This window comes from Mustela nigripes, chromosome 14 (assembly GCF_022355385.1).
Source record: "Mustela nigripes isolate SB6536 chromosome 14, MUSNIG.SB6536, whole genome shotgun sequence".
Lineage (NCBI taxonomy): Eukaryota > Metazoa > Chordata > Mammalia > Carnivora > Mustelidae > Mustela > Mustela nigripes.
In genome coordinates this window covers 85,467,595-85,488,646 of record NC_081570.1, presented here as the reverse complement: position 1 = coordinate 85,488,646, position 21,052 = coordinate 85,467,595, and the positions used below count along the sequence as shown (strand labels likewise).

General features: G+C 34.4%; 1 protein-coding gene across 2 annotated transcripts in view; it reads left to right on the top strand.

Moving 5' to 3' along the window:
* Positions 1–21,052, top strand: part of SASS6 (SAS-6 centriolar assembly protein) — a 45,115-nt gene that overhangs the window by 1,161 nt on the left and 22,902 nt on the right. For both annotated transcript variants that reach the window (XM_059375498.1, XM_059375497.1), the window contains exons 2-12: positions 4,135–4,195; positions 6,217–6,296; positions 6,678–6,782; positions 7,887–8,058; positions 8,746–8,811; positions 9,635–9,754; positions 15,737–15,928; positions 19,197–19,391; positions 19,500–19,589; positions 19,673–19,852; positions 20,227–20,308. In XM_059375498.1, coding sequence (XP_059231481.1) covers positions 4,135–4,195; positions 6,217–6,296; positions 6,678–6,782; positions 7,887–8,058; positions 8,746–8,811; positions 9,635–9,754; positions 15,737–15,928; positions 19,197–19,391; positions 19,500–19,589; positions 19,673–19,852; positions 20,227–20,308 — 1,343 coding nt within the window. The remainder of the gene's footprint in view (positions 1–4,134; positions 4,196–6,216; positions 6,297–6,677; positions 6,783–7,886; positions 8,059–8,745; positions 8,812–9,634; positions 9,755–15,736; positions 15,929–19,196; positions 19,392–19,499; positions 19,590–19,672; positions 19,853–20,226; positions 20,309–21,052) is intronic.

Genomic DNA, 21,052 nt, shown 5'->3' with positions numbered 1-21,052 from the left:
TGTCCAGTATGAGAGTCACGTATGGTTACTGGACTTTTGAAATGGAGCTAATCCGAACTGATGTGTGGTAAGAGTAAAATGTGCATTGAATTTTGAAGATTTACTTATGAAAAAGAATGTGAAATATCTTAATTTTTATGTTGCCTGTATAGATGGCACTATTTTGGATATATTGAATATAATATATATGGGATATAAATTATTAATATAACAAATGTTAATAAATATATTCTGTATATCATAAACATTGGAAATATTTATATTTAACATATTGATTATATTTAAGAAAATTGTTACATTAATTTACCTGTTCCTTTTAAATTTTTTTAATGTGGTTTCTAGAAAATTTAAAATTATATATTTGGCTCATATTTGTGGCCTCCATTGTATCTCTATTGGACAGCCCTGTTTTGGAATAATTTTAGAAATATAAAGGGGAGGAGCATCATTTCTGATTCTAACACTGGAACTCCTAATTCTTCTCCATTTCATTATATTGTCATCACAGTTACCTTCTTAAAATGCATTGTCAATCATTTTACTTCTCTTGTTTAGAAATCTTTGTTATATTTCTATCACCTGTAGCAGGGATCAGCAAACGAGCCCACGGGCCAGGTGGCCTTCTGCCCATTTTTTTAAGTAAAGTTTTATTGGAACGCAGCCATTCTCATTTAAGAATTGTCAAGCTGCTTTTGTACACGAATAATCGTGACCGAGACCTTTGGCCTACAAAGCCTAAAGTATTTACTATCTGGCCCTTTACAGAAAATATGCTGGCCCCTGACCCATAGGGAAAGTAATCCAGACTTTAGTTAAATATTCAAGGCCGGTTCAGCTCAACAAATACTTATGAATACCTACTGTGTGCCAGTAATTGTCCTACCTGCTGAAATGGTCTAGCTTCCTCTCTCTTTATTCCTCTACCTCCTGACAACAACGACAACAACAATGGAAACAATTTTCATTCTGGGCCTCAAGGAACTCACACTTAATAGGGGAAACAAAAAGATATTCTTGGGAGAGGTAGAATAGCACAGGTTAAGAGTTCAGGCTCTGGAGCCAGATTATCTGGGTTTAAATCTCATTTCTGTCACTTATTGACACAATCATTTTTTTCTTTGTGTCTCATCTTTAAATTAATGATGATAAAAGTAATTGCCTCATGGGATTATTAGGAGGATGAAATGAGTTAATACATACACAGTGTTTAAAACAGTGCCTGAAGTATTAAAGGCATGCACTAAACATTTAGTTATTATTAAGATGTGATTAATGCATGAAGTGACATCAGTGCACTAAAGTCATAAGAAGGAACTTCAGTGGAAGATAACTCAGAGAACTCTGGAGGGAAGTAATGCAGATTTTGAAGCCCATGGTTTGACACCAACATCTTTTTTGATTTTTGTTTTAGAAGTTCTGTTCCCCATATGCTAGACCTGTAAGACTACTTATCCATTGCATGTACCTCATACTCTCAGTACCATACCTTTATTCCTGCTATTCTCCCTGCCTCAAATGCTTTTGCTTTCATAACCTTCAAGGTTTGTCTTAAATCCCTTCATTATAAGGACCTTTTCAAAGTTACCAAAGTTGAAATTAATTGCCCTTATTCATTTATTAGATAGCACAGTGAAGGTGAAAGTTCTGAGTTCTAATTTGGGCTCTATAACTTGGCTTTAACCACGTTTGTAACAGCGCACCTCAGGTTCTTCCTTTGTAAGACAGACATAACTCTTAGTAAGATTATTGTTTTAAATAAGATATATGTAAAGCACAGGGTAGGTACTCAGTAGTGTGGGTGCTCAGTGTTAGCAGTCCTTCCCTTCCTTCCCCTGAAGCACTAAAATGCTAAAATACATTCAGAAGCAAAGTCTGGATAGAGTCATTTAATCTGATTTGAGGACATGGACCATGTTTATTTCTGTTTGTATCCCTAGCATCCAGCATACTACCTGGCTTACAGTAGCTTTTATTTGTTTGAATTGAAAGGCTCAGGTCACAGCTTCTAGGTGGCGGAGGTGGGCTAGAATCCAATTCTGATAATGCCAAATCTGACTGTGAGGGAGGATGTTATGTGAATTTCTGCATTGTTCGGAGTATGACATTTATTTTGAGAAACAGCATTTTTATGAGTTTTTATTGATTTGTTTTATATTGTCCCTCTGACAACTATTTAATGGAGAAAATAAGATTGTGATTTCAGATACTATATTTTCTGAAAGCTCAGGTTTTTCTACAGTAGATGTTGGGGCAGGAAGGAGAGGTTTAATCTATGGGCCTTTCCTCCTCCCTTTTTCTCCTGAAAGTAATGCATTATAGACATTTGGAATTTATGCAACAATATCATTAATATCCTTCTTAAATTATATTAATGTGATTCTTCCAGTAGTAGCTGAAGAATACTTTGCTAAATGATCTTTTGATTTTTTTGAAACAAATTTATCAAGTATGACAGGACTTTTGAAAGTGTATGTCACCCTAAAAAGTTACCTACTGCAGTGTCACATCCCCTGTGGCAGGATGTTTTAGAAAAAACTGCAAGACAAAAACCAAGCTTAATGACAATATAGATCAGGAAAGGTCCTCACAAACCCAACTCAATTCATTTATCTTACAGATTAGGAAATTGAAAGTTTTTTTCCCCCGAGAATACTTAATTTTTCTTAAAAGATTTTGTTTATTTGTCAGAGAAGGAGAGAGAGAGAGCAAGAGCCACACACACACACAAGCAAGGGGAGCTGCAGGCAGCTGCTGCTGAGCAGGGAACCTGATGCAGGACTTGATCCCAAATCCTGGGATCATGACCTGAGCCAAAAGCAGACACTTAATAGACTGAGCCACCCAGACATCCCCAAAATACTTCATTTAAGTAGAATTAGAGTAGAAATCTAATCTGTTTCACATATATTGCACTAGATAATAGGAAAATAAAAAACATTTTCTGTTCTAAAAATAATTCTTCCTATCTGTGGTATTTGCCAGTGCTGCTTGTTCTTTTTCAGATAACGTAAGTTATGGTAACCTTATCATATGGTAACCTCATCATACTAAGATTTAGCATCCAATCATTTGTTCAATAGGAAGCTCAACTAAAATGACATAAAATGCCAAAAAAATTATTTTTAAGTCGGAACATAAAAAAATTGGACAATTGAATGTTCTTGGTCAACTGTTACCAAGTTTTTCCAACACTTGGTTGCTAGGTCTATACCTTTTACTTCTGCACTGAATAAGTAGCAGAATGTGGGAAAATTTTAAAACAACTTTGGAAGAATAGCCTAAAATTCTATTACTTTTGTTTCCTACACATCAGGGAACAGCCATTGTTATTTAATTCTAGCAAAATATAGAACTTTTGTACTGAGATGTTTTTTCACCAGTTCTTCCCTTTATTTCCTTGATCATTTAAGCATCTTTGCTCAGTTTGATAAATGGTTATGAGCACCTTGATTTATATGCCTCTGTCTGATGCTGAATTCTCTGAGATGCAACAGAGAATGTGGAAAGCTACGGGTTTTTTTGAAGTTTAGAGTTACTCTAGGTTAAGGTGGATAATACACTGTTGACGTACTTCCGTGGATGTATTGGATAGGGACTATATTGAGCAGATGTATTTGGTAGATTTTGTGTATGTATAAGGGAGGGGAATGTGTTATCTTATTTCCTGGATTGTAAACATTCCGTGTATTCTGGTACTGCTTCACATTTTCAGTTTTTTAAATGGGATCAATTAGATCGTTTGAAATGGTAAATTTTTTTAAATGTAGGAAATTGTTATTAAGTCATTGGTTTGTTTGGCTTTCAGTAGGTGCTATTTCAGGATCTGGGCAGTAGGTTATATTCCAGGCTAGTAATGGGAATTCCACATCGTTTATCTCATTTGATTCTCGCAACAATCCCATTTTACAGGAGAGAAAAATATAATCTCTGGTAAAAAAACCTGATTAGTTACTAGTGGAAGAACAAGAACTTAAACTTAAAATCTGGTATGCTTCTGAAATATCTGTTCATAATTTAGGGAATACCAGTGGAAGATCTTACAGCTTAAGACTGAAAACTTCAGCTCGGACAAATGAGTGCTAATTCCTTCCATACGAATGTTTCTGACAATTGGGTATATATCTTTTCATACAGGAGAGTAAGTGTTAGAGTGAGCATTGAACTACAGTCAGTTTCCAATCCAGTTCACAGAAAGGTTGGTATTAATTTCTTTTGAAATATTTTCATTTTTGGGGGGAAATGTAATTTCTATGCATTATTACTACTTTTGTTCTTTAAGAATGTGAGCTCTTTTGTTACACCAACTTGCTTTTCAGTTTTGGGCCAGTTTGTAACTTGCTAATCTGGGGTGGTAGAATCTACTAAGACAATGACTGAGAGATTATTATACCATACATTTCTTCTTTTTTTTTTTTCTTTTAAAGATTCTATTTATTTATTTATTTATTTGACAGAGATCACAAGTAGGCAGAGAGGTGGGGGGTGGGGTGGGGAAGTAGGCTCCCTGCTGAGCAGAGAGCCCGATGCAGGACTCTATCCCAGGACCCTCGGATCATGACCTGAGCTGAAGACAGAGGTTCCAACCCAGGCGCCCCTATACCATATATTTCTTCTTCTTCTTCTTCTTTTTTTTTAAGATTTTATTTATTTATTTGGTTGGGGAGGAGTGTGCATGTGGGAGAAGGGGCAGAGGGAGAGAGCACAAAGAAAGTCTCAAGCAGACTCCTCGCTGAGTGTGCCCTACTCAGGACTCGATCTCACGACCCTGAAATCATGACCTGAATTGAAATGAAGAGTCAGATGCCCCACTGACTGAGGCATCCAGGTACCCCTGTACCATCTGTTTCTAAAGCATACAGGAACGGTTGGGGATTGGGAGAATTGGTTAGTTTTGCCCAATACCTTTGTAAGTTGCTAGAATATATATTGCTACCCTGTAGAATTGGCATTTCATGTTGCACATGTGAGGTTAGAATGAATGGAAGCACTGCAAAGGAGATATTTTTGAGTCTTTACCTTTTGAAGGGAGGCTTTTAGAGCATCAGTCCTATATGATCTTCAAAAGTATGAGTCATTAGCAGTGATCTGGATACAGACAAGATGACTAAGAAGTACAGCATCTGTTTTCTCTGTATCATAGCTTTCCCTAAACATGATATTCAAGGACCTTGTAGTATTAGTAGTAGCTTCAGTTTTTTATAGCATCTTGGGGTGAATTTCAAGAAGTACTGCAGGAGAAGCTGCCTAAAGAACAGGACATTCTGAGGTAGAGCAAATACCCAGATTGCTAATTTCTGGAGTAGAGACTATATGTTATATTTTTTACATATGATTCCTTAGGCCTGCTGTTCCTCTTCATTTTTTATCTCTACCCGTACGTGTTCAGATTTTTCTAGGACCCTCGCAGTTCCTCTGTAGCCATGAGTAGATTTTATTTCAAAGTGGAAGCTTATTCTTAACCTGAGTACTGTTTAGTTCTTCATTAGGCCTCCATCATCTTGTTGCTATGCTTGTTTTCGTCACATAAGTGTTCTCTAAAGTACATAATTTCTGTGTACTTCTCTGTCAGCTTTAGCTGCTGTGATGTTCTGCCGTATTGTAAGTTTATGTAGAAAGTGATCTTTATGAAAGATATTTACTTCATGTGAAACTGAAAACAGATGGAGCTCCATGTCACCGGCCACCTGGAGGGAGAGAATAGGCCCATAGGAAGAAGCCCTGGCAACATGTTACTTGATACCTCTGTCCTCTGCCTGAGAGGCAAATACTCCTTTATTAGGATACATGATTGCTTGTCATTTCAGCTGATAAATTGGCACTTTTGAAGTATTAGACAGTTAACTTGTGGGAAACTGAAAATATAATTGAATATGATGTGGCCAGTGGTAAAATATTATCATGGTATAGTGCAGCAAGGACTAGGTCTCAATTCTTCCAAGCCTCTAATAGGATGGTATTCCTCAGCCTTCAACTCCTAGCATTTAATTAGTTTGTATAGACTCCTACATGGCTCTCCAGGAGCAGAATATTTATCCCTGTTTAAGATTCTTAAGTCTCTTAAAGACTAATGGAAATCCAGCTGTACCAGAAAACAAAGTCACCTGAAGAATATTGGTGATACATTGTTGTTATTGGATAATTCCACTTCTAAGAAGGAAGAAATTTCTCTAAAAGCCTATCTATTGAAAACATTAAAAAATCAAATCTTTCTTTTAGGATTTAGTTATCCGTCTGACTGATGATACTGATCCATTTTTTCTATATAACCTTGTTATTTCCGAGGAAGATTTTCAGAGGTAACTAAATCTATTTATCTGTTTTTATATTTAATCTAGGAAGTAAGTTTTATTAATGTATTGGAACTATTGTCTTTGAAATGCAACGTATTATGAACCTTGGGTATTTTGAGAATGCTGGACTGTTTATACTATAATTATTCAGGATGTTTTTGAAAGTAAATATTCTATAGCTTATCAGAATTCTGCTTAAAACAGCTTGAATTTGGAGCTTTAGCTAAATATATTGACTTTTCCCCTCCCATGGGATAAATTCTATAAAAAAGTTCTCTAGTTCTTGATTTTAATGGGTATTTGGTAAAGAAGAAAAGAATATTTTAGGGTTTAAATTATAATTAAAGATAGTAATTAAATTTTTTAAAACTCTTTTCTTCTGCATAGTTTAAAATTCCAGCAAGGCCTTCTGGTAGACTTCTTAGCTTTCCCACAGAAATTTATAGATCTCCTTCAGCAGTGTACTCAAGAACAAGCCAAAGAAATTCCAAGGTAAGTCTCAGGAGAGCACTATGTCATTAGAATTCTCTCAAGACAAACTCTTCTTTGTAAGACAAATTGATGGCAAGATACTTTGTATGTGTTTTAAGTACTCCTATTTTTAACTGGGTTTAGGGCTTATTAAATAACAAATTTTAAGAATCATGGTTAAAATAAAAATATTTACTCCTTAATTTTCATGTCTTGACAGACATTATAACTATCTGAAATATTTAACAGCATCAAGTACATGATTTTATAATGAACTTGGATAAGAGGAATGAGTTTGTGTTTGTATGTGTATATTCATGTTTGTGTGATACTAAAGCCTGATCCTTTCACTGTAAAGTTGACTAACCTTTTGTCTTTTGGTTTCATCAATTGATGATTGTTGTTTGAATCACTCATTTTTTTTAGGAACTACAAAGTTATGCATTTCTAATTCTATCCTTCCTTTTATATTTATTAAGTATAATTCTTTTATAAAGGAGAACTTTTCCTCATCAGTTTGGGCTGTTTGATTACTCTGGAAAGAAAAAGATAAATGCTTAATTCTTTTAAATTGTCAATTTTTAGAGTAAAGAGTTGTTATTTTAATTACTTTTGTGCTTTCAGTGGGTTTTTGGTTTTATTTTTCTGCTTTGTCTTTCATTGTGAGCTCATGAACATTTGTATATTCAGTGTATTACAGTAAATCCTTTCTATGTTTCTTGCTCAGTTTTTTCATTTTGCTATTAGCTTATCTATCCAGTTTTACCACTGGGAGTCCTTTTATATTGGCTCCTGTGATTCCAGTGTGCCCCCTTTCCCAGTGTTTCTTTTTTTTTTTTAAAGATTTTATTTATTTATTTGAGAGGCAGAGATCACAAGTAAGTGGGGAGGCAGGCAGAGAGAGAGGGAAGCAGGCTCCCTGCCGAGCAGAGAGCCCAATTCAGGGCTCCATCCCAGGACCCTGGGATCATGACCTGAGCTGAAGGCAGAGGCTTTAACCCACTGAGCCACCTAGGCGCTCCCCCGCCAGTGTTTCTAATCATTGATGATTCACTGGCATTTATTCAGTGGGAGAATTTCACTGTCTCATAAGTGTTGTTATTTTGTGATACTTTCTTTTCAAAGGTTTTTGCTACAGTTAGTTTCTCCATCACCTATTTTGGATAACTCACCTGCCTTTTTAAATGTGGTAGAGACAAATCCCTTTAAGCATCTTACACACCTCTCATTAAAACTTTTACCTGGAAGTGATGTGGAAATAAAGAAGTTTTTAGCCAGCTGTTTGAAATGTAGCAAGGTAAGATTTAAATTCAAGTTATTCTTTTAAAAATAAGTACCAGAAGTCTCTGATAAGTCACTGAAGAGCATAGTGCTATTAGTTTTTGTTTTCAGAATGAAGTATTTTTAAAGATGTCTAGTAAGTTTTTATAATATGTAAGGAATTTATTTTTACCTTATTGGGTTTTTTTTTTTTTTCCCCGTTTAATCAAGATACAGTGAGAGTAGAACTGGGCCCAAAATTGAGAAACTAGGTCCCATCATTTTTATTAATTTTCTGTGATCTTGGGGCAGGTCACTTAAACTGTTTATACCATGGTTTCATCAACTGGTAGATAAGTATGGAAATATCTACTATTGTATTACACCTGTCTCAAGGAAAAAGATATGAAAGTGTATACTGAAAATTACAAAATGCCCAATAATTTTATAAGGTATAAGGAGCAAGAAAAAAATATTAGGATACCTCTTTATAGTTTGCAAAAAGTCGTTTTAGTCAAAGCTATAGATTAGTGCATCTCAAATTATAGTGGTACATAAATCCTCTAGAGATCTTGCTCATTCTGTTTGTGAAGCAGAAGACCTAAAGTGGAACCAGAAATTCTGCATTTTTAACAAACTCTCAGGGTGATGTTGATGCTGTACTTTGAGTAGCACAGCTATAGATGATTAAATTGTAAACTGTGTAATTTTATTTTATAAATAGGAAGAAAAATTATCATTGATTCAATCACTAGATGATGTTACTAGGCAACTGAATTTCACACAAAAGGTAATTCAGATTTCATTTTGTCTTTGTGAGTCCTCTAAACATTGGCTCTGAATTACTTCTCGAATCCTATCCAGGCTTTTGTGTATTATTTTTTAAAGCATGTTATCTTTGATTTCCTTCTCCTTTTTGTCACCTTTCTCCTATGAGTAAATTGTCTTAATCTAATCCTTTCTCTGATAGTTGATTCCATCCAAACATTTGTTACCTTCCAGGTCTTCATTAAATAATATATAATACCTGTCATATGTCAGTTCTTTGCTCTTTTTTTCATCTCACACCTCCCTGTCTAAAATGATGTTTCAGTTCGTATCTTCTAACCTTTTCCCTTGCATACGAGTGTTATGACTTACTCTGATAGGCTTATTATCATTTCAGTCAGAGCTACTACTTTTTGCCCTTAGTCCTTAAAACTGAGGACCCCAGTATCTGATAAGTGGCATGGCTTCAGGCAGAAATTGTCCTGAACAACATAGCCCATCAGTTTGATTGTGTGTAAGTGAACCACTCCATGCAATTGACTTGCTCTATCCTGGGCTGCTTTATTTCTTAATGTCACAGGAGAAGATTGGGTGGTGAAGAGCCAGACTTAACTAAAAGGTTAAAGATAGTTAAGCTTGCCTTCTGGGCCATGTTAGCTCTAAAATTCTTTTATTCTAATCTTGATTTCCTCAAATGAAAAAAAAAAAATCTGTGTAGGAAGAGGCTTTGATGTTTTGGAAAGCTGTGATTCCTTTTCTTTAATATCCTTTGTAAATATTGTCATGTTCTAAGGTAATAACATTCACAAGACTTAATTAATATTTTGAATTGAACTCTAATACAGACATTATCAGAAAAAATCCAAGAATTAGATAAGTTGCAGAATGAATGGGCATCACACACAGCTGCATTGTCAAATAAACATTCCCAGGAACTGACGAATGAGAAAGAAAAGGCCTTGCAGGTATGAACATTAAAGAACATAGAAAATTATTTTGTTGCTGCTGTTAGTCACTTTGTTATAAAAGTAATATATGCTTGTTTTAATATGTTCAAACATTACAGAAGTATATAAAAAATAAAGTTACTCCTTAAAATTCTTATTACATAGAGGTAATTTATAAACATTTTGATATGTTTTTCCAGACTTTTCTCTTTATATGTAAATAATATGTCCTTTGTAAATATTTGTTGATAATTACAAATTTAGAAGTATGTAAATCATATATTTGTACATGGATAGTGGGTTTTGGTTGTATTCTGTGCTAATGGGGTCCTACAGTGTATATTGATTGTAACTTTTTTCACCTAACATGACATCATAGGTCATTCTTTATCAGTTCAGATATTCCTTTTTAGCGGCTACATAGTATTCATTATTTGGGTATAACATAAATTAACTACTTACCCAACTGACGTACATTTAAATGCTTCATTATTTTGGCTTATGCAAATAATATTGCAATGAACATTCTTTGTTCCTAGAAGTGAGATTGCAGTATACCTATATAAGATATTATTGGATATTGCAAATATGCTAGCCAAAAAGATTTTACCAAATCTAAAAGATAGGGTATGACAGTATTTATTTCCCCCTATTCTTTTTTTTCATCTTTATTAAGTTTTTAATTTTAATTCCAGTATTGTTAACATACAGTGTTATATTAGTTTCAGGTTTACAATACAGTAATTCAACAATAATATACATTACTCAGTGTTCAACATAAGTGTACTCTTTAATCTCCATCTCCTGTTTTACCTATTCCCTCCACCCCACACCCCTGCTTAAATAACCATCAGTTTGTTCTCTGTAATTTTGAGTCTCTTTTTTGGTTTGTCTTTTTTTCCTTTGTCCATTGCCTTTTTTTCTGAAATTCTACATATGGGTGGAATCGTATGATATTTGTCTTTCTCTGATTGACTTATTTTGCTTAACATTGTACTCTGGCTCCATCCATCTTGTTACAAATGGGAAGATTTCATTTTTTTTTTTTTTGTGGCTGAACAGTGTTCTGTTTTATATATATATATTTGTATCTAATGGAACACACACACACACAAACACAAACACCCCACATCTTCGTCATCCATCTGTTGGGAGATGCTTGGGCTGCTTCCACAATTTGGCTATTGTAGATAATGCTTCAGTAAACATAGGAGTGCATATATCCTTTTGAATTAGTGTTTTTGTGTTCTTTGGGTAAATACACAGTGGTGTGATTACTGGATCGTAGGGCAGGTTTTTTTTTTTAACCTTTATTTTCTTTAGTAATCTCTATACCCAATCTGGGGCTCGAACCCACAACCCTGAGATCAAGAGTCACATGCTCTTCTGACCGAGCCAGTCAGGAGCCCTTATAGGTAGTTCTATTTTAAAATATATTTTTAAAGATTTATTTATTTATTTATTTGAAAGCGTGTGTGAGAGAGAATGAGCAGGAAGAGCAGCATAGAGAGGGAGAAGCAGACTCCCTGCTAGGAGCCCGGATGTGGGTCTCAATCCTAGGACTCTAGGATCATGATCTGATCCAAAAGCAGATGCCTAACCGACTGAATCACCCAGGTGCCCTTCTATTTTTAACTTTTTTGAGGGACCTCCATACTGTTCTGCAGCAGCTGCACCAGTTTACATGAGGTTCAAGAAGGTTCGTTTTTCTCCACATCTTCACCAACACTTTATGTTTGTTGTTAGCTGCTTTATGTGTTTGGGTGCTCCCCAAGTATGTTGGGTGCATAATAAAATATATGTTGGGTATGTAATTATCTACAATTTTCATATCTTTTTGTTGGATTCACTCCTTAATAAATTATACAGTGTCTTTGTCTCTTGTTATAGTCTTCATTTTATTTCTTTTTTTTTTTTCTTTTTCAAATTTTTATTTACATTCAAGTTGGTTAACATATAATACAATATTGGTTTCAGGAGTAGAATTTAGGGATTTATCATATACATATAAAACTCAGTACTCATCATAAGAAGTGTCCTCCTTAATACCCATCACCCACTTAGTCCGTCTCCCACCCACCTCCCTCCATCAACTCTCAGTTTGTTCTCTTTCATTAGGAGTCTCTTATGGTATGCTTCCTTCTCTCTTTTCTGCTCCCTTCCCCTATGTTCATCTGTTTTGTTAGTAAATTGCATGTATGAATGAAATCATATGGTATTTGTCTTTCTCTGACTGACTTACTTTACTTAGCGTAATACACTCTAGCTCCGCCCACATTGCAAGTGGCAAGGTTTTATTCTTTTTGGTGACTGAGTAATATTTCATTGTGTATATATGCCACATTTTCTTTATACATTGATCATTTGGTGGATATTTGCTCTCTTACCACAGTTTGGCTGTTGTTGATAAGTCTTTGTTTTAAAGTGGAATACCAGTTTACACTGCCATTCTGAGGGTGTATGATAATAATGCACACATTTTCATATGCATCTTGACCACCTGGATATTCTCATAGGAAGTTCAAGAATTCTCTTGCCTATTTGCCTCTTTAGCCCATTTTTATTTTTGTTTATTTTTAAAGATTTTTTAAAATTTATTTAAGAGAAGGGGAGAGTGAGCAAGCACGAGAGAGAGAGAACACAACCTGGGGGAGTAGCAGAGACAGAAAAAAGCAGACTCCACGCTGAGTCCGGAGCCCAATGTGGGGCTTCATCCCAAGACCCTGTCATGACCTGAAGCAAAGGGAGATGCTTAACCAACTGAGTTGTGGTGCTCCTAGCCCATTTTTAAATTAGACTATTAGTATTTTACTTACGGATTTGTCTGATCTGGACATGAGTCCTTTGTCGGATATATTGTATTTAACTTTTAATCTGAAGTATATTTTTGTGGAGTACAATATGAGATAGGTATTTTTTGATATCAAGTCAGTCATTTGTTCTAATACCATATATTCCACTGATTTAAAAATGCAACCTTTAATATATTCTAAATTCCTTTGTATATTTGAGCTTGTTTTGGAGTGTTGGGGGGAACTAATATCTTTTGGGATTTTCTAACCCAGAAGCGGGTTAGAAATATCTTTTCTTTTATTCAGGTCTTATTTAAAACAGGCTTATAGTTTGCCTTTTATTTCCCTCTGTCTTATTTCTTTGTTCCTTTTCTTCTTTTTATTTTTTTTTTACAGTTCTTACTAAATTTTTTTGCCTAAGAGATTTTACAGTTTTTTGCTCTATAAATTGGAGTATGTCCCACCACTATGATAACTTTCTGATTGATGCTGTTGTGCATTAATGTCATATTCATTAATTGTACATTATATATATCGATTCTGATAGATTTAGGGCTGATTGTCTTAGGTTTTTCAGGTAGATATATAATGTATAAAAATGGTAATTTTTTAAAAATTAATTTCTTTTTTTCTTGTATAGAAAAATGCTAAATAGTAGTGGATCCTTTCCTCATTCTATTCTTTTTTTGATAAATAAAATATCTCCTCTTTTTTTTTTAAGATTTTATTTATTTATTTGACAGAGGGAGATCACAAGTAGGCAGAGAGACAGTTAGAGAGAGAGAGGGGGAAGTAGGCTTCCTGCTGAGCAGAGATCCCAGTGCGGGGCTCGATCCCAGGACCCTGAGACTATGACCTGAGCCGAAGGCAGAGGCTTAACCCATTGAGCCACCCAGGCACCCCAAAGTATCTCATCTTCAAGAATGATGTTTGCTCTGCATCTGAGAAAGTTGTCTTTTGTTCTGGGTCTTGAGAGTTAATCCAAAGAGTGCTAAGTTAGATGAAGTGATTTTGAGGGATTTAATCAAATAATCATGTAATTTTTCCACTTTAATATAATAAATGATAATGGATTTTGTTTGTTTGTTTGTTTGTTTGGAGGGATAGCTGGTGTGTGGGGAGGGTTTGGTACTGGGAAGGGCAGAGGAAGAGGAGAGAGAATCTTAAGCAGGCTCCATGCCCAGTGCAGAGCCTGATTCAGGGCTCAATTTCATGACCCTGAGATCATGGCCTGAGCTGAAATCAAGAGTCAGATACTTAACCGACTGAGCCACCCAGGTGCTCTATAGGTGGTGATTTTAAAATTTTAGTGTGTATCAGAATTACCTACAGTGAACAAAGTAGAAAATGTACATGTTGTAGTTGTGTCCCTCACACTTCCTTTCCTTTTTTTGTTTTTAAACAAAAACTCCAAAATTCTGATATCACTGGAATAAAACCAGTCCTTTATTTTTGTTGCCTTAATTGCCTTCAGTGTGTTTAATTACCTTCTTCAACAGTTACATTAGCATCTTTCCCAGTTTACTCTTTATTCTTCTTGATTGTTCCTTCAGGGTTTTCTTCCCACCTTCATTTTCAGTCTTTTCTGAACTTTTTCTGTTTTTCTCTTTTTTATTGCCTTCTCCCTCCCATTTTTCAAAAAATGAGAGAATTTTAAAGTAGTTATATAAAATTCTATGTATATATTATACACACACACATACTTCTATATATAATATATATAAAATTCCAAGTATTGTGTGAGGGAGACACTCCCCTGTTCTTTTAAGAATTTTTGAATAGGTACTTTTTTGGAATGTAATTTTGCAACTTACATCACATTTTGTATTTGTTTATTTTTTTGTTTTTTGTTTTTTTCTTTTTCTTTTTTGGCTCCACACCCAACATGACATAAACCTACTGAGCCACCCAGGTATCCCTGTTTACATTTTTTGACCTATAATTGATCATAAATAATCTGAATTTTGGATGTATGTCTGTGTACAAAAGCAATCATAGATTTATTTCTAATTGTGAAAAATTGGAAAGTCCCTATCCATAGTAATGCAGGGTTTAAATGAATTATAATATATCCATAGAATGGAATATTGTACAGCTATTAAAGTGTTTATAGAGTTTTTTTAATGCTCTGAAAAGGTACAAATGCAGGGTATCTGGATGGCTCAGTATGTTGAGCGTCTGACTCTTGATTTTGGCTCAAGTCATGATCTCAAGGTCATGAGATTGAGCCTTGTATCAGGCTCTGCATTCAGCTCAGAGTCTGCTTGTCCCTCTACCTCTGTTTCTCCCCTGGGCTCTATCTCTAAAATAAAATCTTTAAACAAAAAGAAAAGGTACAAATGCCAAGGAATAAAAAGTACGCTTAAGTTGTATCAGTGGTTTGGTCTTAAACTTAAAATATGTTAGTTAAACTTAATGTATAATGTATGTGTATGGGTGATATTAATATAAATATATTAGCAATATATATTCCCAAAATAAATACTTAAAGTGACTCCCTGGATGAGATTATTGGTTATTTGTAATTTTCTTTGTGCATTTAAGGTTATGTATCACTTTCATAATCCAAAAAATACACTTTATGTTTGAAACGTACTTAGGATTTGATAGTGTTCATCAACAGAAATGGTAAACAGATTAGTGGTATGATTCAAACAGGCACCAGAGATTACACAGTTACAACCACATTCAAATTTTATCTTGATTAAATGTTGCTACTAAATGTAAGACTGAACTAATGAATAATACCTTGTTAATTTTAAAATTTTAGAGTTTTTTGTTATTAAAAATATACATTGTTGTAAAAAACTGAAATAATATAATGGTATTTAAAATGAATACTGGAAATTCCCTATGTACCTGCTCATTTTTTTTTTTAAACACAAATAGGTTTACACTATACTATTTTGCAGTTTTTTAACCTAATCATATATGATTCTTCCCTTAACTTGAAGACTGTCCTAAATATATGAGGGTTTTACAGAAGCAAGAATTAAGGACAAAGTCATAATGGTAAATTTGCCTTTGTTGACCTTTCTTCTTCATGAAATCCATAATTGAAAATAGATCCTCTTTAAAACAGGGAAATGTTATAATCACATCGAAGAATAACTAAGATTAATTTTTCTTCAAATCTTCCTGTATTTTATTTGTTTTGTTTTTTTGTTGTTGTTTTGAATTTTGGTACTATATTTTTATTATATAATAGGCACAGGTCCATTACCAACAGCAGCATGAACAACAGAAAAAAGATTTAGAAATCCTCCATCAACGAAACATCCAGCAACTACAAAACAAATTATCTGAGTTAGAAACAGCTAATAAAGACCTAACCGAAAGGAAATATAAAGGAGACTCTACCATCAGAGAACTTAAAACAAAACTGTCTGGTGTTGAAGAGGTATTGAACTTTGGGTTTGTTTCCCTCTACCCCCAATTTAAAATAACATTTTAATTTGGTGACCTTATTACTTGTGTAATACTTCTGATGCTTTTCAAGGTTGTCTTGGTGGTATTAGGGTAATCAGATGTTGCAAAAAAAGCTTGAGAATCTAAAATCTGATGAAAGGGGATAATTCAGAACAGAACTGAGGTAAACTTGGATATTTTTAGTTACGGTCTTGAGCACTTCATTGACACTGCCTTTAGATTTTTCAGTGTACTTTTGATTTTCACACTGTCTGTAGCTCAACATATTCAGTCTTGACAGGACTGGTTCATTCAGCCTACTTAACATGTCAGACAACTATATGAAGTTGTGTCTAATAACAATGATATTAGTAATGATAATAACAGGTATACTGAACACATGCTATGTGACAGGTGCTGTTTAATTGCTTTACATATATTAACCCATTTAATTCTTATAACAATGTTTTTAAAGAAGGTACTATTATTCCCATTTTGCAGATGATGAACTAAGGCACAGAGAGGTTAAGTAACTTGTCTAAGGTCACATAGTAAGTGGAAGAGCAAGGATTGGAATCCTCTTATTTGCTTGTCTTTAGTATTCCCTTGTTCTTTCAGGCAACAGAGACATTTTGAAAATCTTGATGGTTTGGCCCTGATGATAGATTCCTTCCTAGCATTATACATTATTATCATGAATTAATCAGAAAATGCAGATTTTGTTAAGTCCATCATACTTAAATACAAACATCACCAGTGTTGCTCAAGCTGATGAAGCTTCCCACTCCATTTCTCCAGTCTCTTGTGCTTAGGAAACTCTAAAGCTTGACTGATTTTATGTTCAGATTCTCAGTATTCTGCCCCAGTAGGTGTTTTTGTTTTTTTTTTTAGATTTTATTTATTTGACAGACAGAGATCACAAGTAGGCAGAGAGGCAGGCAGAGAGAGAGGAGGAAGCAGGCTCCCTGCTGAGCAGAGAGCCTGATGCAGGGCTCGATCCCAGGATCCTGGGATCATGACCTGAGCCGAAGGCAGAGGCTTTAACCCACTGAGCCACCCAGGTGCCCCCTCAATAGGTGTTTTTAGTGTATCCTCCCTGTTCCCTTCACTGTATCGTCCCTGCTCCCTTTACCCTCCATAGTAGTTTGTAAAATATTGTAGCCTTCCAAGTACATTGGATAGTCATTATAATGCTATATGACTTCTTTTATCTTAGGCCTGAAATTGGCTACTTTATAAACAGTGTGCTCTGTTATATGGGTATTATATAATCTAATCAAAATATTTCTTCCAATATTTGCATAAGACTTGAAAATTATGAGTCCTGGGAATTAAAAAAAAATTTTAGTTATTGTATAGTCAACTACTAGCTTCACTACAATATAGTGATTCAACACTTCTATACATCACCCAGTGCTCATCACAACAACTACATTCCTTATCCCCATCACCTATTACACCCATCCCCCCTGCCACCTCCCCTTGGTAACCATCAGTTTGTTTTTAATAGTTAAGAGTCTCTTTCTTGGGGCCCCTGGGTGGCTCAGTTAAGCATCTACTTTTGGCTTAGGTCATGATCTCAGGGTCCTGGGATCGAGTCTGGCATTTGGTTGTCTGCTCAGTGGGGAGTCTGCTTTTCTCCCTCTCCTTCTGCCCCTCCCCCTGCCTGCTTGTGTTTTCTTTCTCTCTAATAAATTAAAAAAAAAAAAATTAAAAAAACCAAAAGGAGTCTGTTTCTTGGCTATCTCTCTTTTTTTTTCCTTTGCTCATTTGTTTTTTAAATTCCATGTATGAGTGAAATTATATGGTATTTGTCTATCTCTGACTGACTTACTTCACTTAGCATTATACTCTCTAGCTACATCCGTGTTGTTGCTCTGGGGACTTTTTTTTTAAACTTCTGAGTATTATTACCTAATCATGTTAAATTTATCTTTTAAGCATTAGTTCCCTGAGTATAATTGCTGCCATTTTTTATTTACTGTGTGCCAGGCATTATGCTAAGCAATTTGCATTAAGGTTTTTATGAAGATGAAGTGATTATTATTTCTGTTTTACAAATGAGGGAACTGAGATTTAGGGAGGTTAAGTAATTCCCAAGATTACACCAGAGTACCCTGATTTGTATTCAAGTTTGTGTGATAGCAGGGTTTGCTTCTACAACTACTATGGCATATTACTATAATATTATTTTGTAAAGTTTTGTTAAAAATGAAAGTTATCTTGGAATACTATATCCTGGATTTTTGAATACTGGCAGTATTTTGTTGGTATTACCTGATTATAAAGTGATCTGTTGTAAATTTTTTTAAAAAAATCCGTTTTTAATTAACAATTATATTTACTTGGTTTTGTTGTAAAGAGTGAACCAAGAGGAAATCGAGAAGTGTTAACATATTTGTTGACATGGAAAGATATTTGTAATATATAAAGAAGGTTGATTATAAAACTTTTTAAGAAATTGGTGTGTATAGGGGCGCCTGGGTGGCTCAGAGGGTTAAGGCCTCTGCCTTCTGCTCAGGTCATGATCCTGGGGTTCTGGGATCGAGCCCCGCATCGGGCTCTCTCCTTGGTGGGGAGCCTGCTTCCTCCTCTCTCTCTCTGCCTGCCTCTCTGCCTACTTGTGATCTCTCTCTGTCGAATAAATAAATAAAATCTTTAAAAAAAAATTGGTGTGTATAAACAGAGCAAAATATTAACTGTGGATCATGGTTGTCACCTTTGTCCATTGCAGAGCTCTTAAACATCCTAGCTCCTGGGCCATACCGCATGCTAACTTATAAATAAGGCTTTCTTGGGGATGGTACCAGGCATCGGTAGGATTTTAAAGCTCTCTAGGTGATTTCAATATGCATCCTAGCCTGAGAACCACTGCCTACATGTTAGAATGATAGGGCTTTTATTTATGTTTTTGAGATCTATTATAATGGGCATTTATTACCTAAGTGGTTTTTTTAAAGTGTAAATTTTGAGATACCAGAAAATCCTTATTACTAGTTTTTAAAAGTTGTAGTAATTTATTCATAAATCAGGATTATTTTCCTTATTGTCATTGAACTAGATATAAGTGTATCTTACAATTATATTTCAAGTCTACAAGGTACATACACTTTTAGAGTGATTTGTTTTTTTTTTAAAGTTACTAGAACTTTAAAATTATTACTTTCTTAAAAAAATTTTTTAAACCTCTTAATTATAAGTAACCAGAGCAGCAGCCAACTTTTCTTTTTCATACTGCATCATTTTTTTTCTTCCTGTAGGAGCTCCAGCGGGCTAAGCAAGAAGTCCTCTCTTTGCGAAGAGAGAATTCTACACTAGACGCAGAATGCCACGAGAAAGAAAAGCATATTAATCAGTTACAAACAAAAGTGGCTGTTTTAGAACAGGAAATCAAGGATAAGGACCAACTTGTTTTAAGAACAAAAGAAGCATTTGATACAATCCAGGAACAAAAGGTCTATTTAAACATTTTTTAAACAAATTGGTGATCACATTTACAAGTGATGCTTTTCTTAAACACAAACATCCTATTAATTATTCATGTTTTTAAAAATATGTATCAGGTGGCTTTAGAAGAGAATGGTGAGAAAAATCAGGTACAACTAGGAAAACTTGAAGCTACGATAAAATCCTTATCAGCGGAACTTCTTAAGGTTTGTTTTTTAAAAAATAATAGAATATTAAGTTTTCTTGGGTGAAGTAGAGAGAGAGATATATACATGAAGCTCTTTTACAGGCAAATGAAATTATCAAGAAGCTACAGGGGGATCTGAAAACTTTAATGGGTAAATTGAAACTGAAGAATACAGTAACTATTCAGCAAGAGAAGCTTTTGGCTGAGAAGGAAGACAAATTACAAAAGGAACAAAAAGAATTACAAGATGTTGGACAGTCTCTCCGAATTAAAGAGCAAGAGGTAGTGAATATTTTATATTTTTGCACGTGTGACTATTTACAAAGTATAACATTTTCTCAGACATACTTTTAAAATTTCTACTTTATTATATTAGAAAAGAGCTTTAGCTTTTCTCCCCCCAAAAAGAACATGACTAGCTTCAACAGAAGTTAACTTACTTCAGTTTGAAAAGTTGGTTATCATGGCTCAGATACCTTCAGTATTCATATACATGTACAGTATATGTGTATATACGTATATACGTATAGTGTTACACAGGTGAGCTATAATTAACTTTTTCTTTTTAATAGTAGTTAATAGTAATCAATTAATAGAAATACATTTGTTCAGTTTTTATTTAGCCCTTATTATACTTATGAGGATTGACATTTCAGGTGTGCAAATTACAAGAACAGTTAGAAGCTACCGTTCAAAAGCTTGAAGAAAGCAAACAGCTTCTAAAAAATAATGAAAAATGTAAGTATTTTATGTTTTTATGTAAATGAGGTTTGTAATTGTGTTCTTACTCTGAAAATTGTATTTGAATTCATAGAAGTCTAGGTAAATCAAGATATTGCTACATCCGGGGCACCTGGGTGGCTCAGTGGGTTAAGCCTCTGCCTTTCGCTCAGGTCATGATCTCAGGGTCCTGGGATCGAGTCCCACATTGGGCTCTCTGCTCATCGGGGAGCCTGCTTCCCCCTTTCTCTCTGCCTGCTGCTCTGTCTACTTGTGATCTCTCTCTCTCTGTCAAATAAATAAATAAAATTTTAAAAAAATATTGCTACATCCAAAAAATTTATTTTAAATATATTGTTTTGATGTCTTTGCTATAATATCCTGTATATCAGCTGCCCTGTAAAACTGTTATCATTATAAAGAAAGCCATATTACATGTGTCAGTAACCCAAAATTAAGTGTTGAAAATATTGACTATAATTTAAATTCTTCACCAAACTTCTTTATTACTTTATTTTAATTGCTGTATTTATCTAATAGTAATAATGTAATTATTTGAAACTAAAGTGTAAGATTAAGCCTTTAACATTTTTTTGGTTTTTGTATTAGCTATCAGACAAGAGTGTGAACTTCAAATAAACTGTAAGATATTCTAAAAAAGAAAGCCTTCAAAGAAATCCTTGACAAGCAGAAATGTATGCTTCTGATAGTAATAGAATAAGGAATTCTCTGTGGCAGTTGCTAAAATAAGAGTCTTTAATG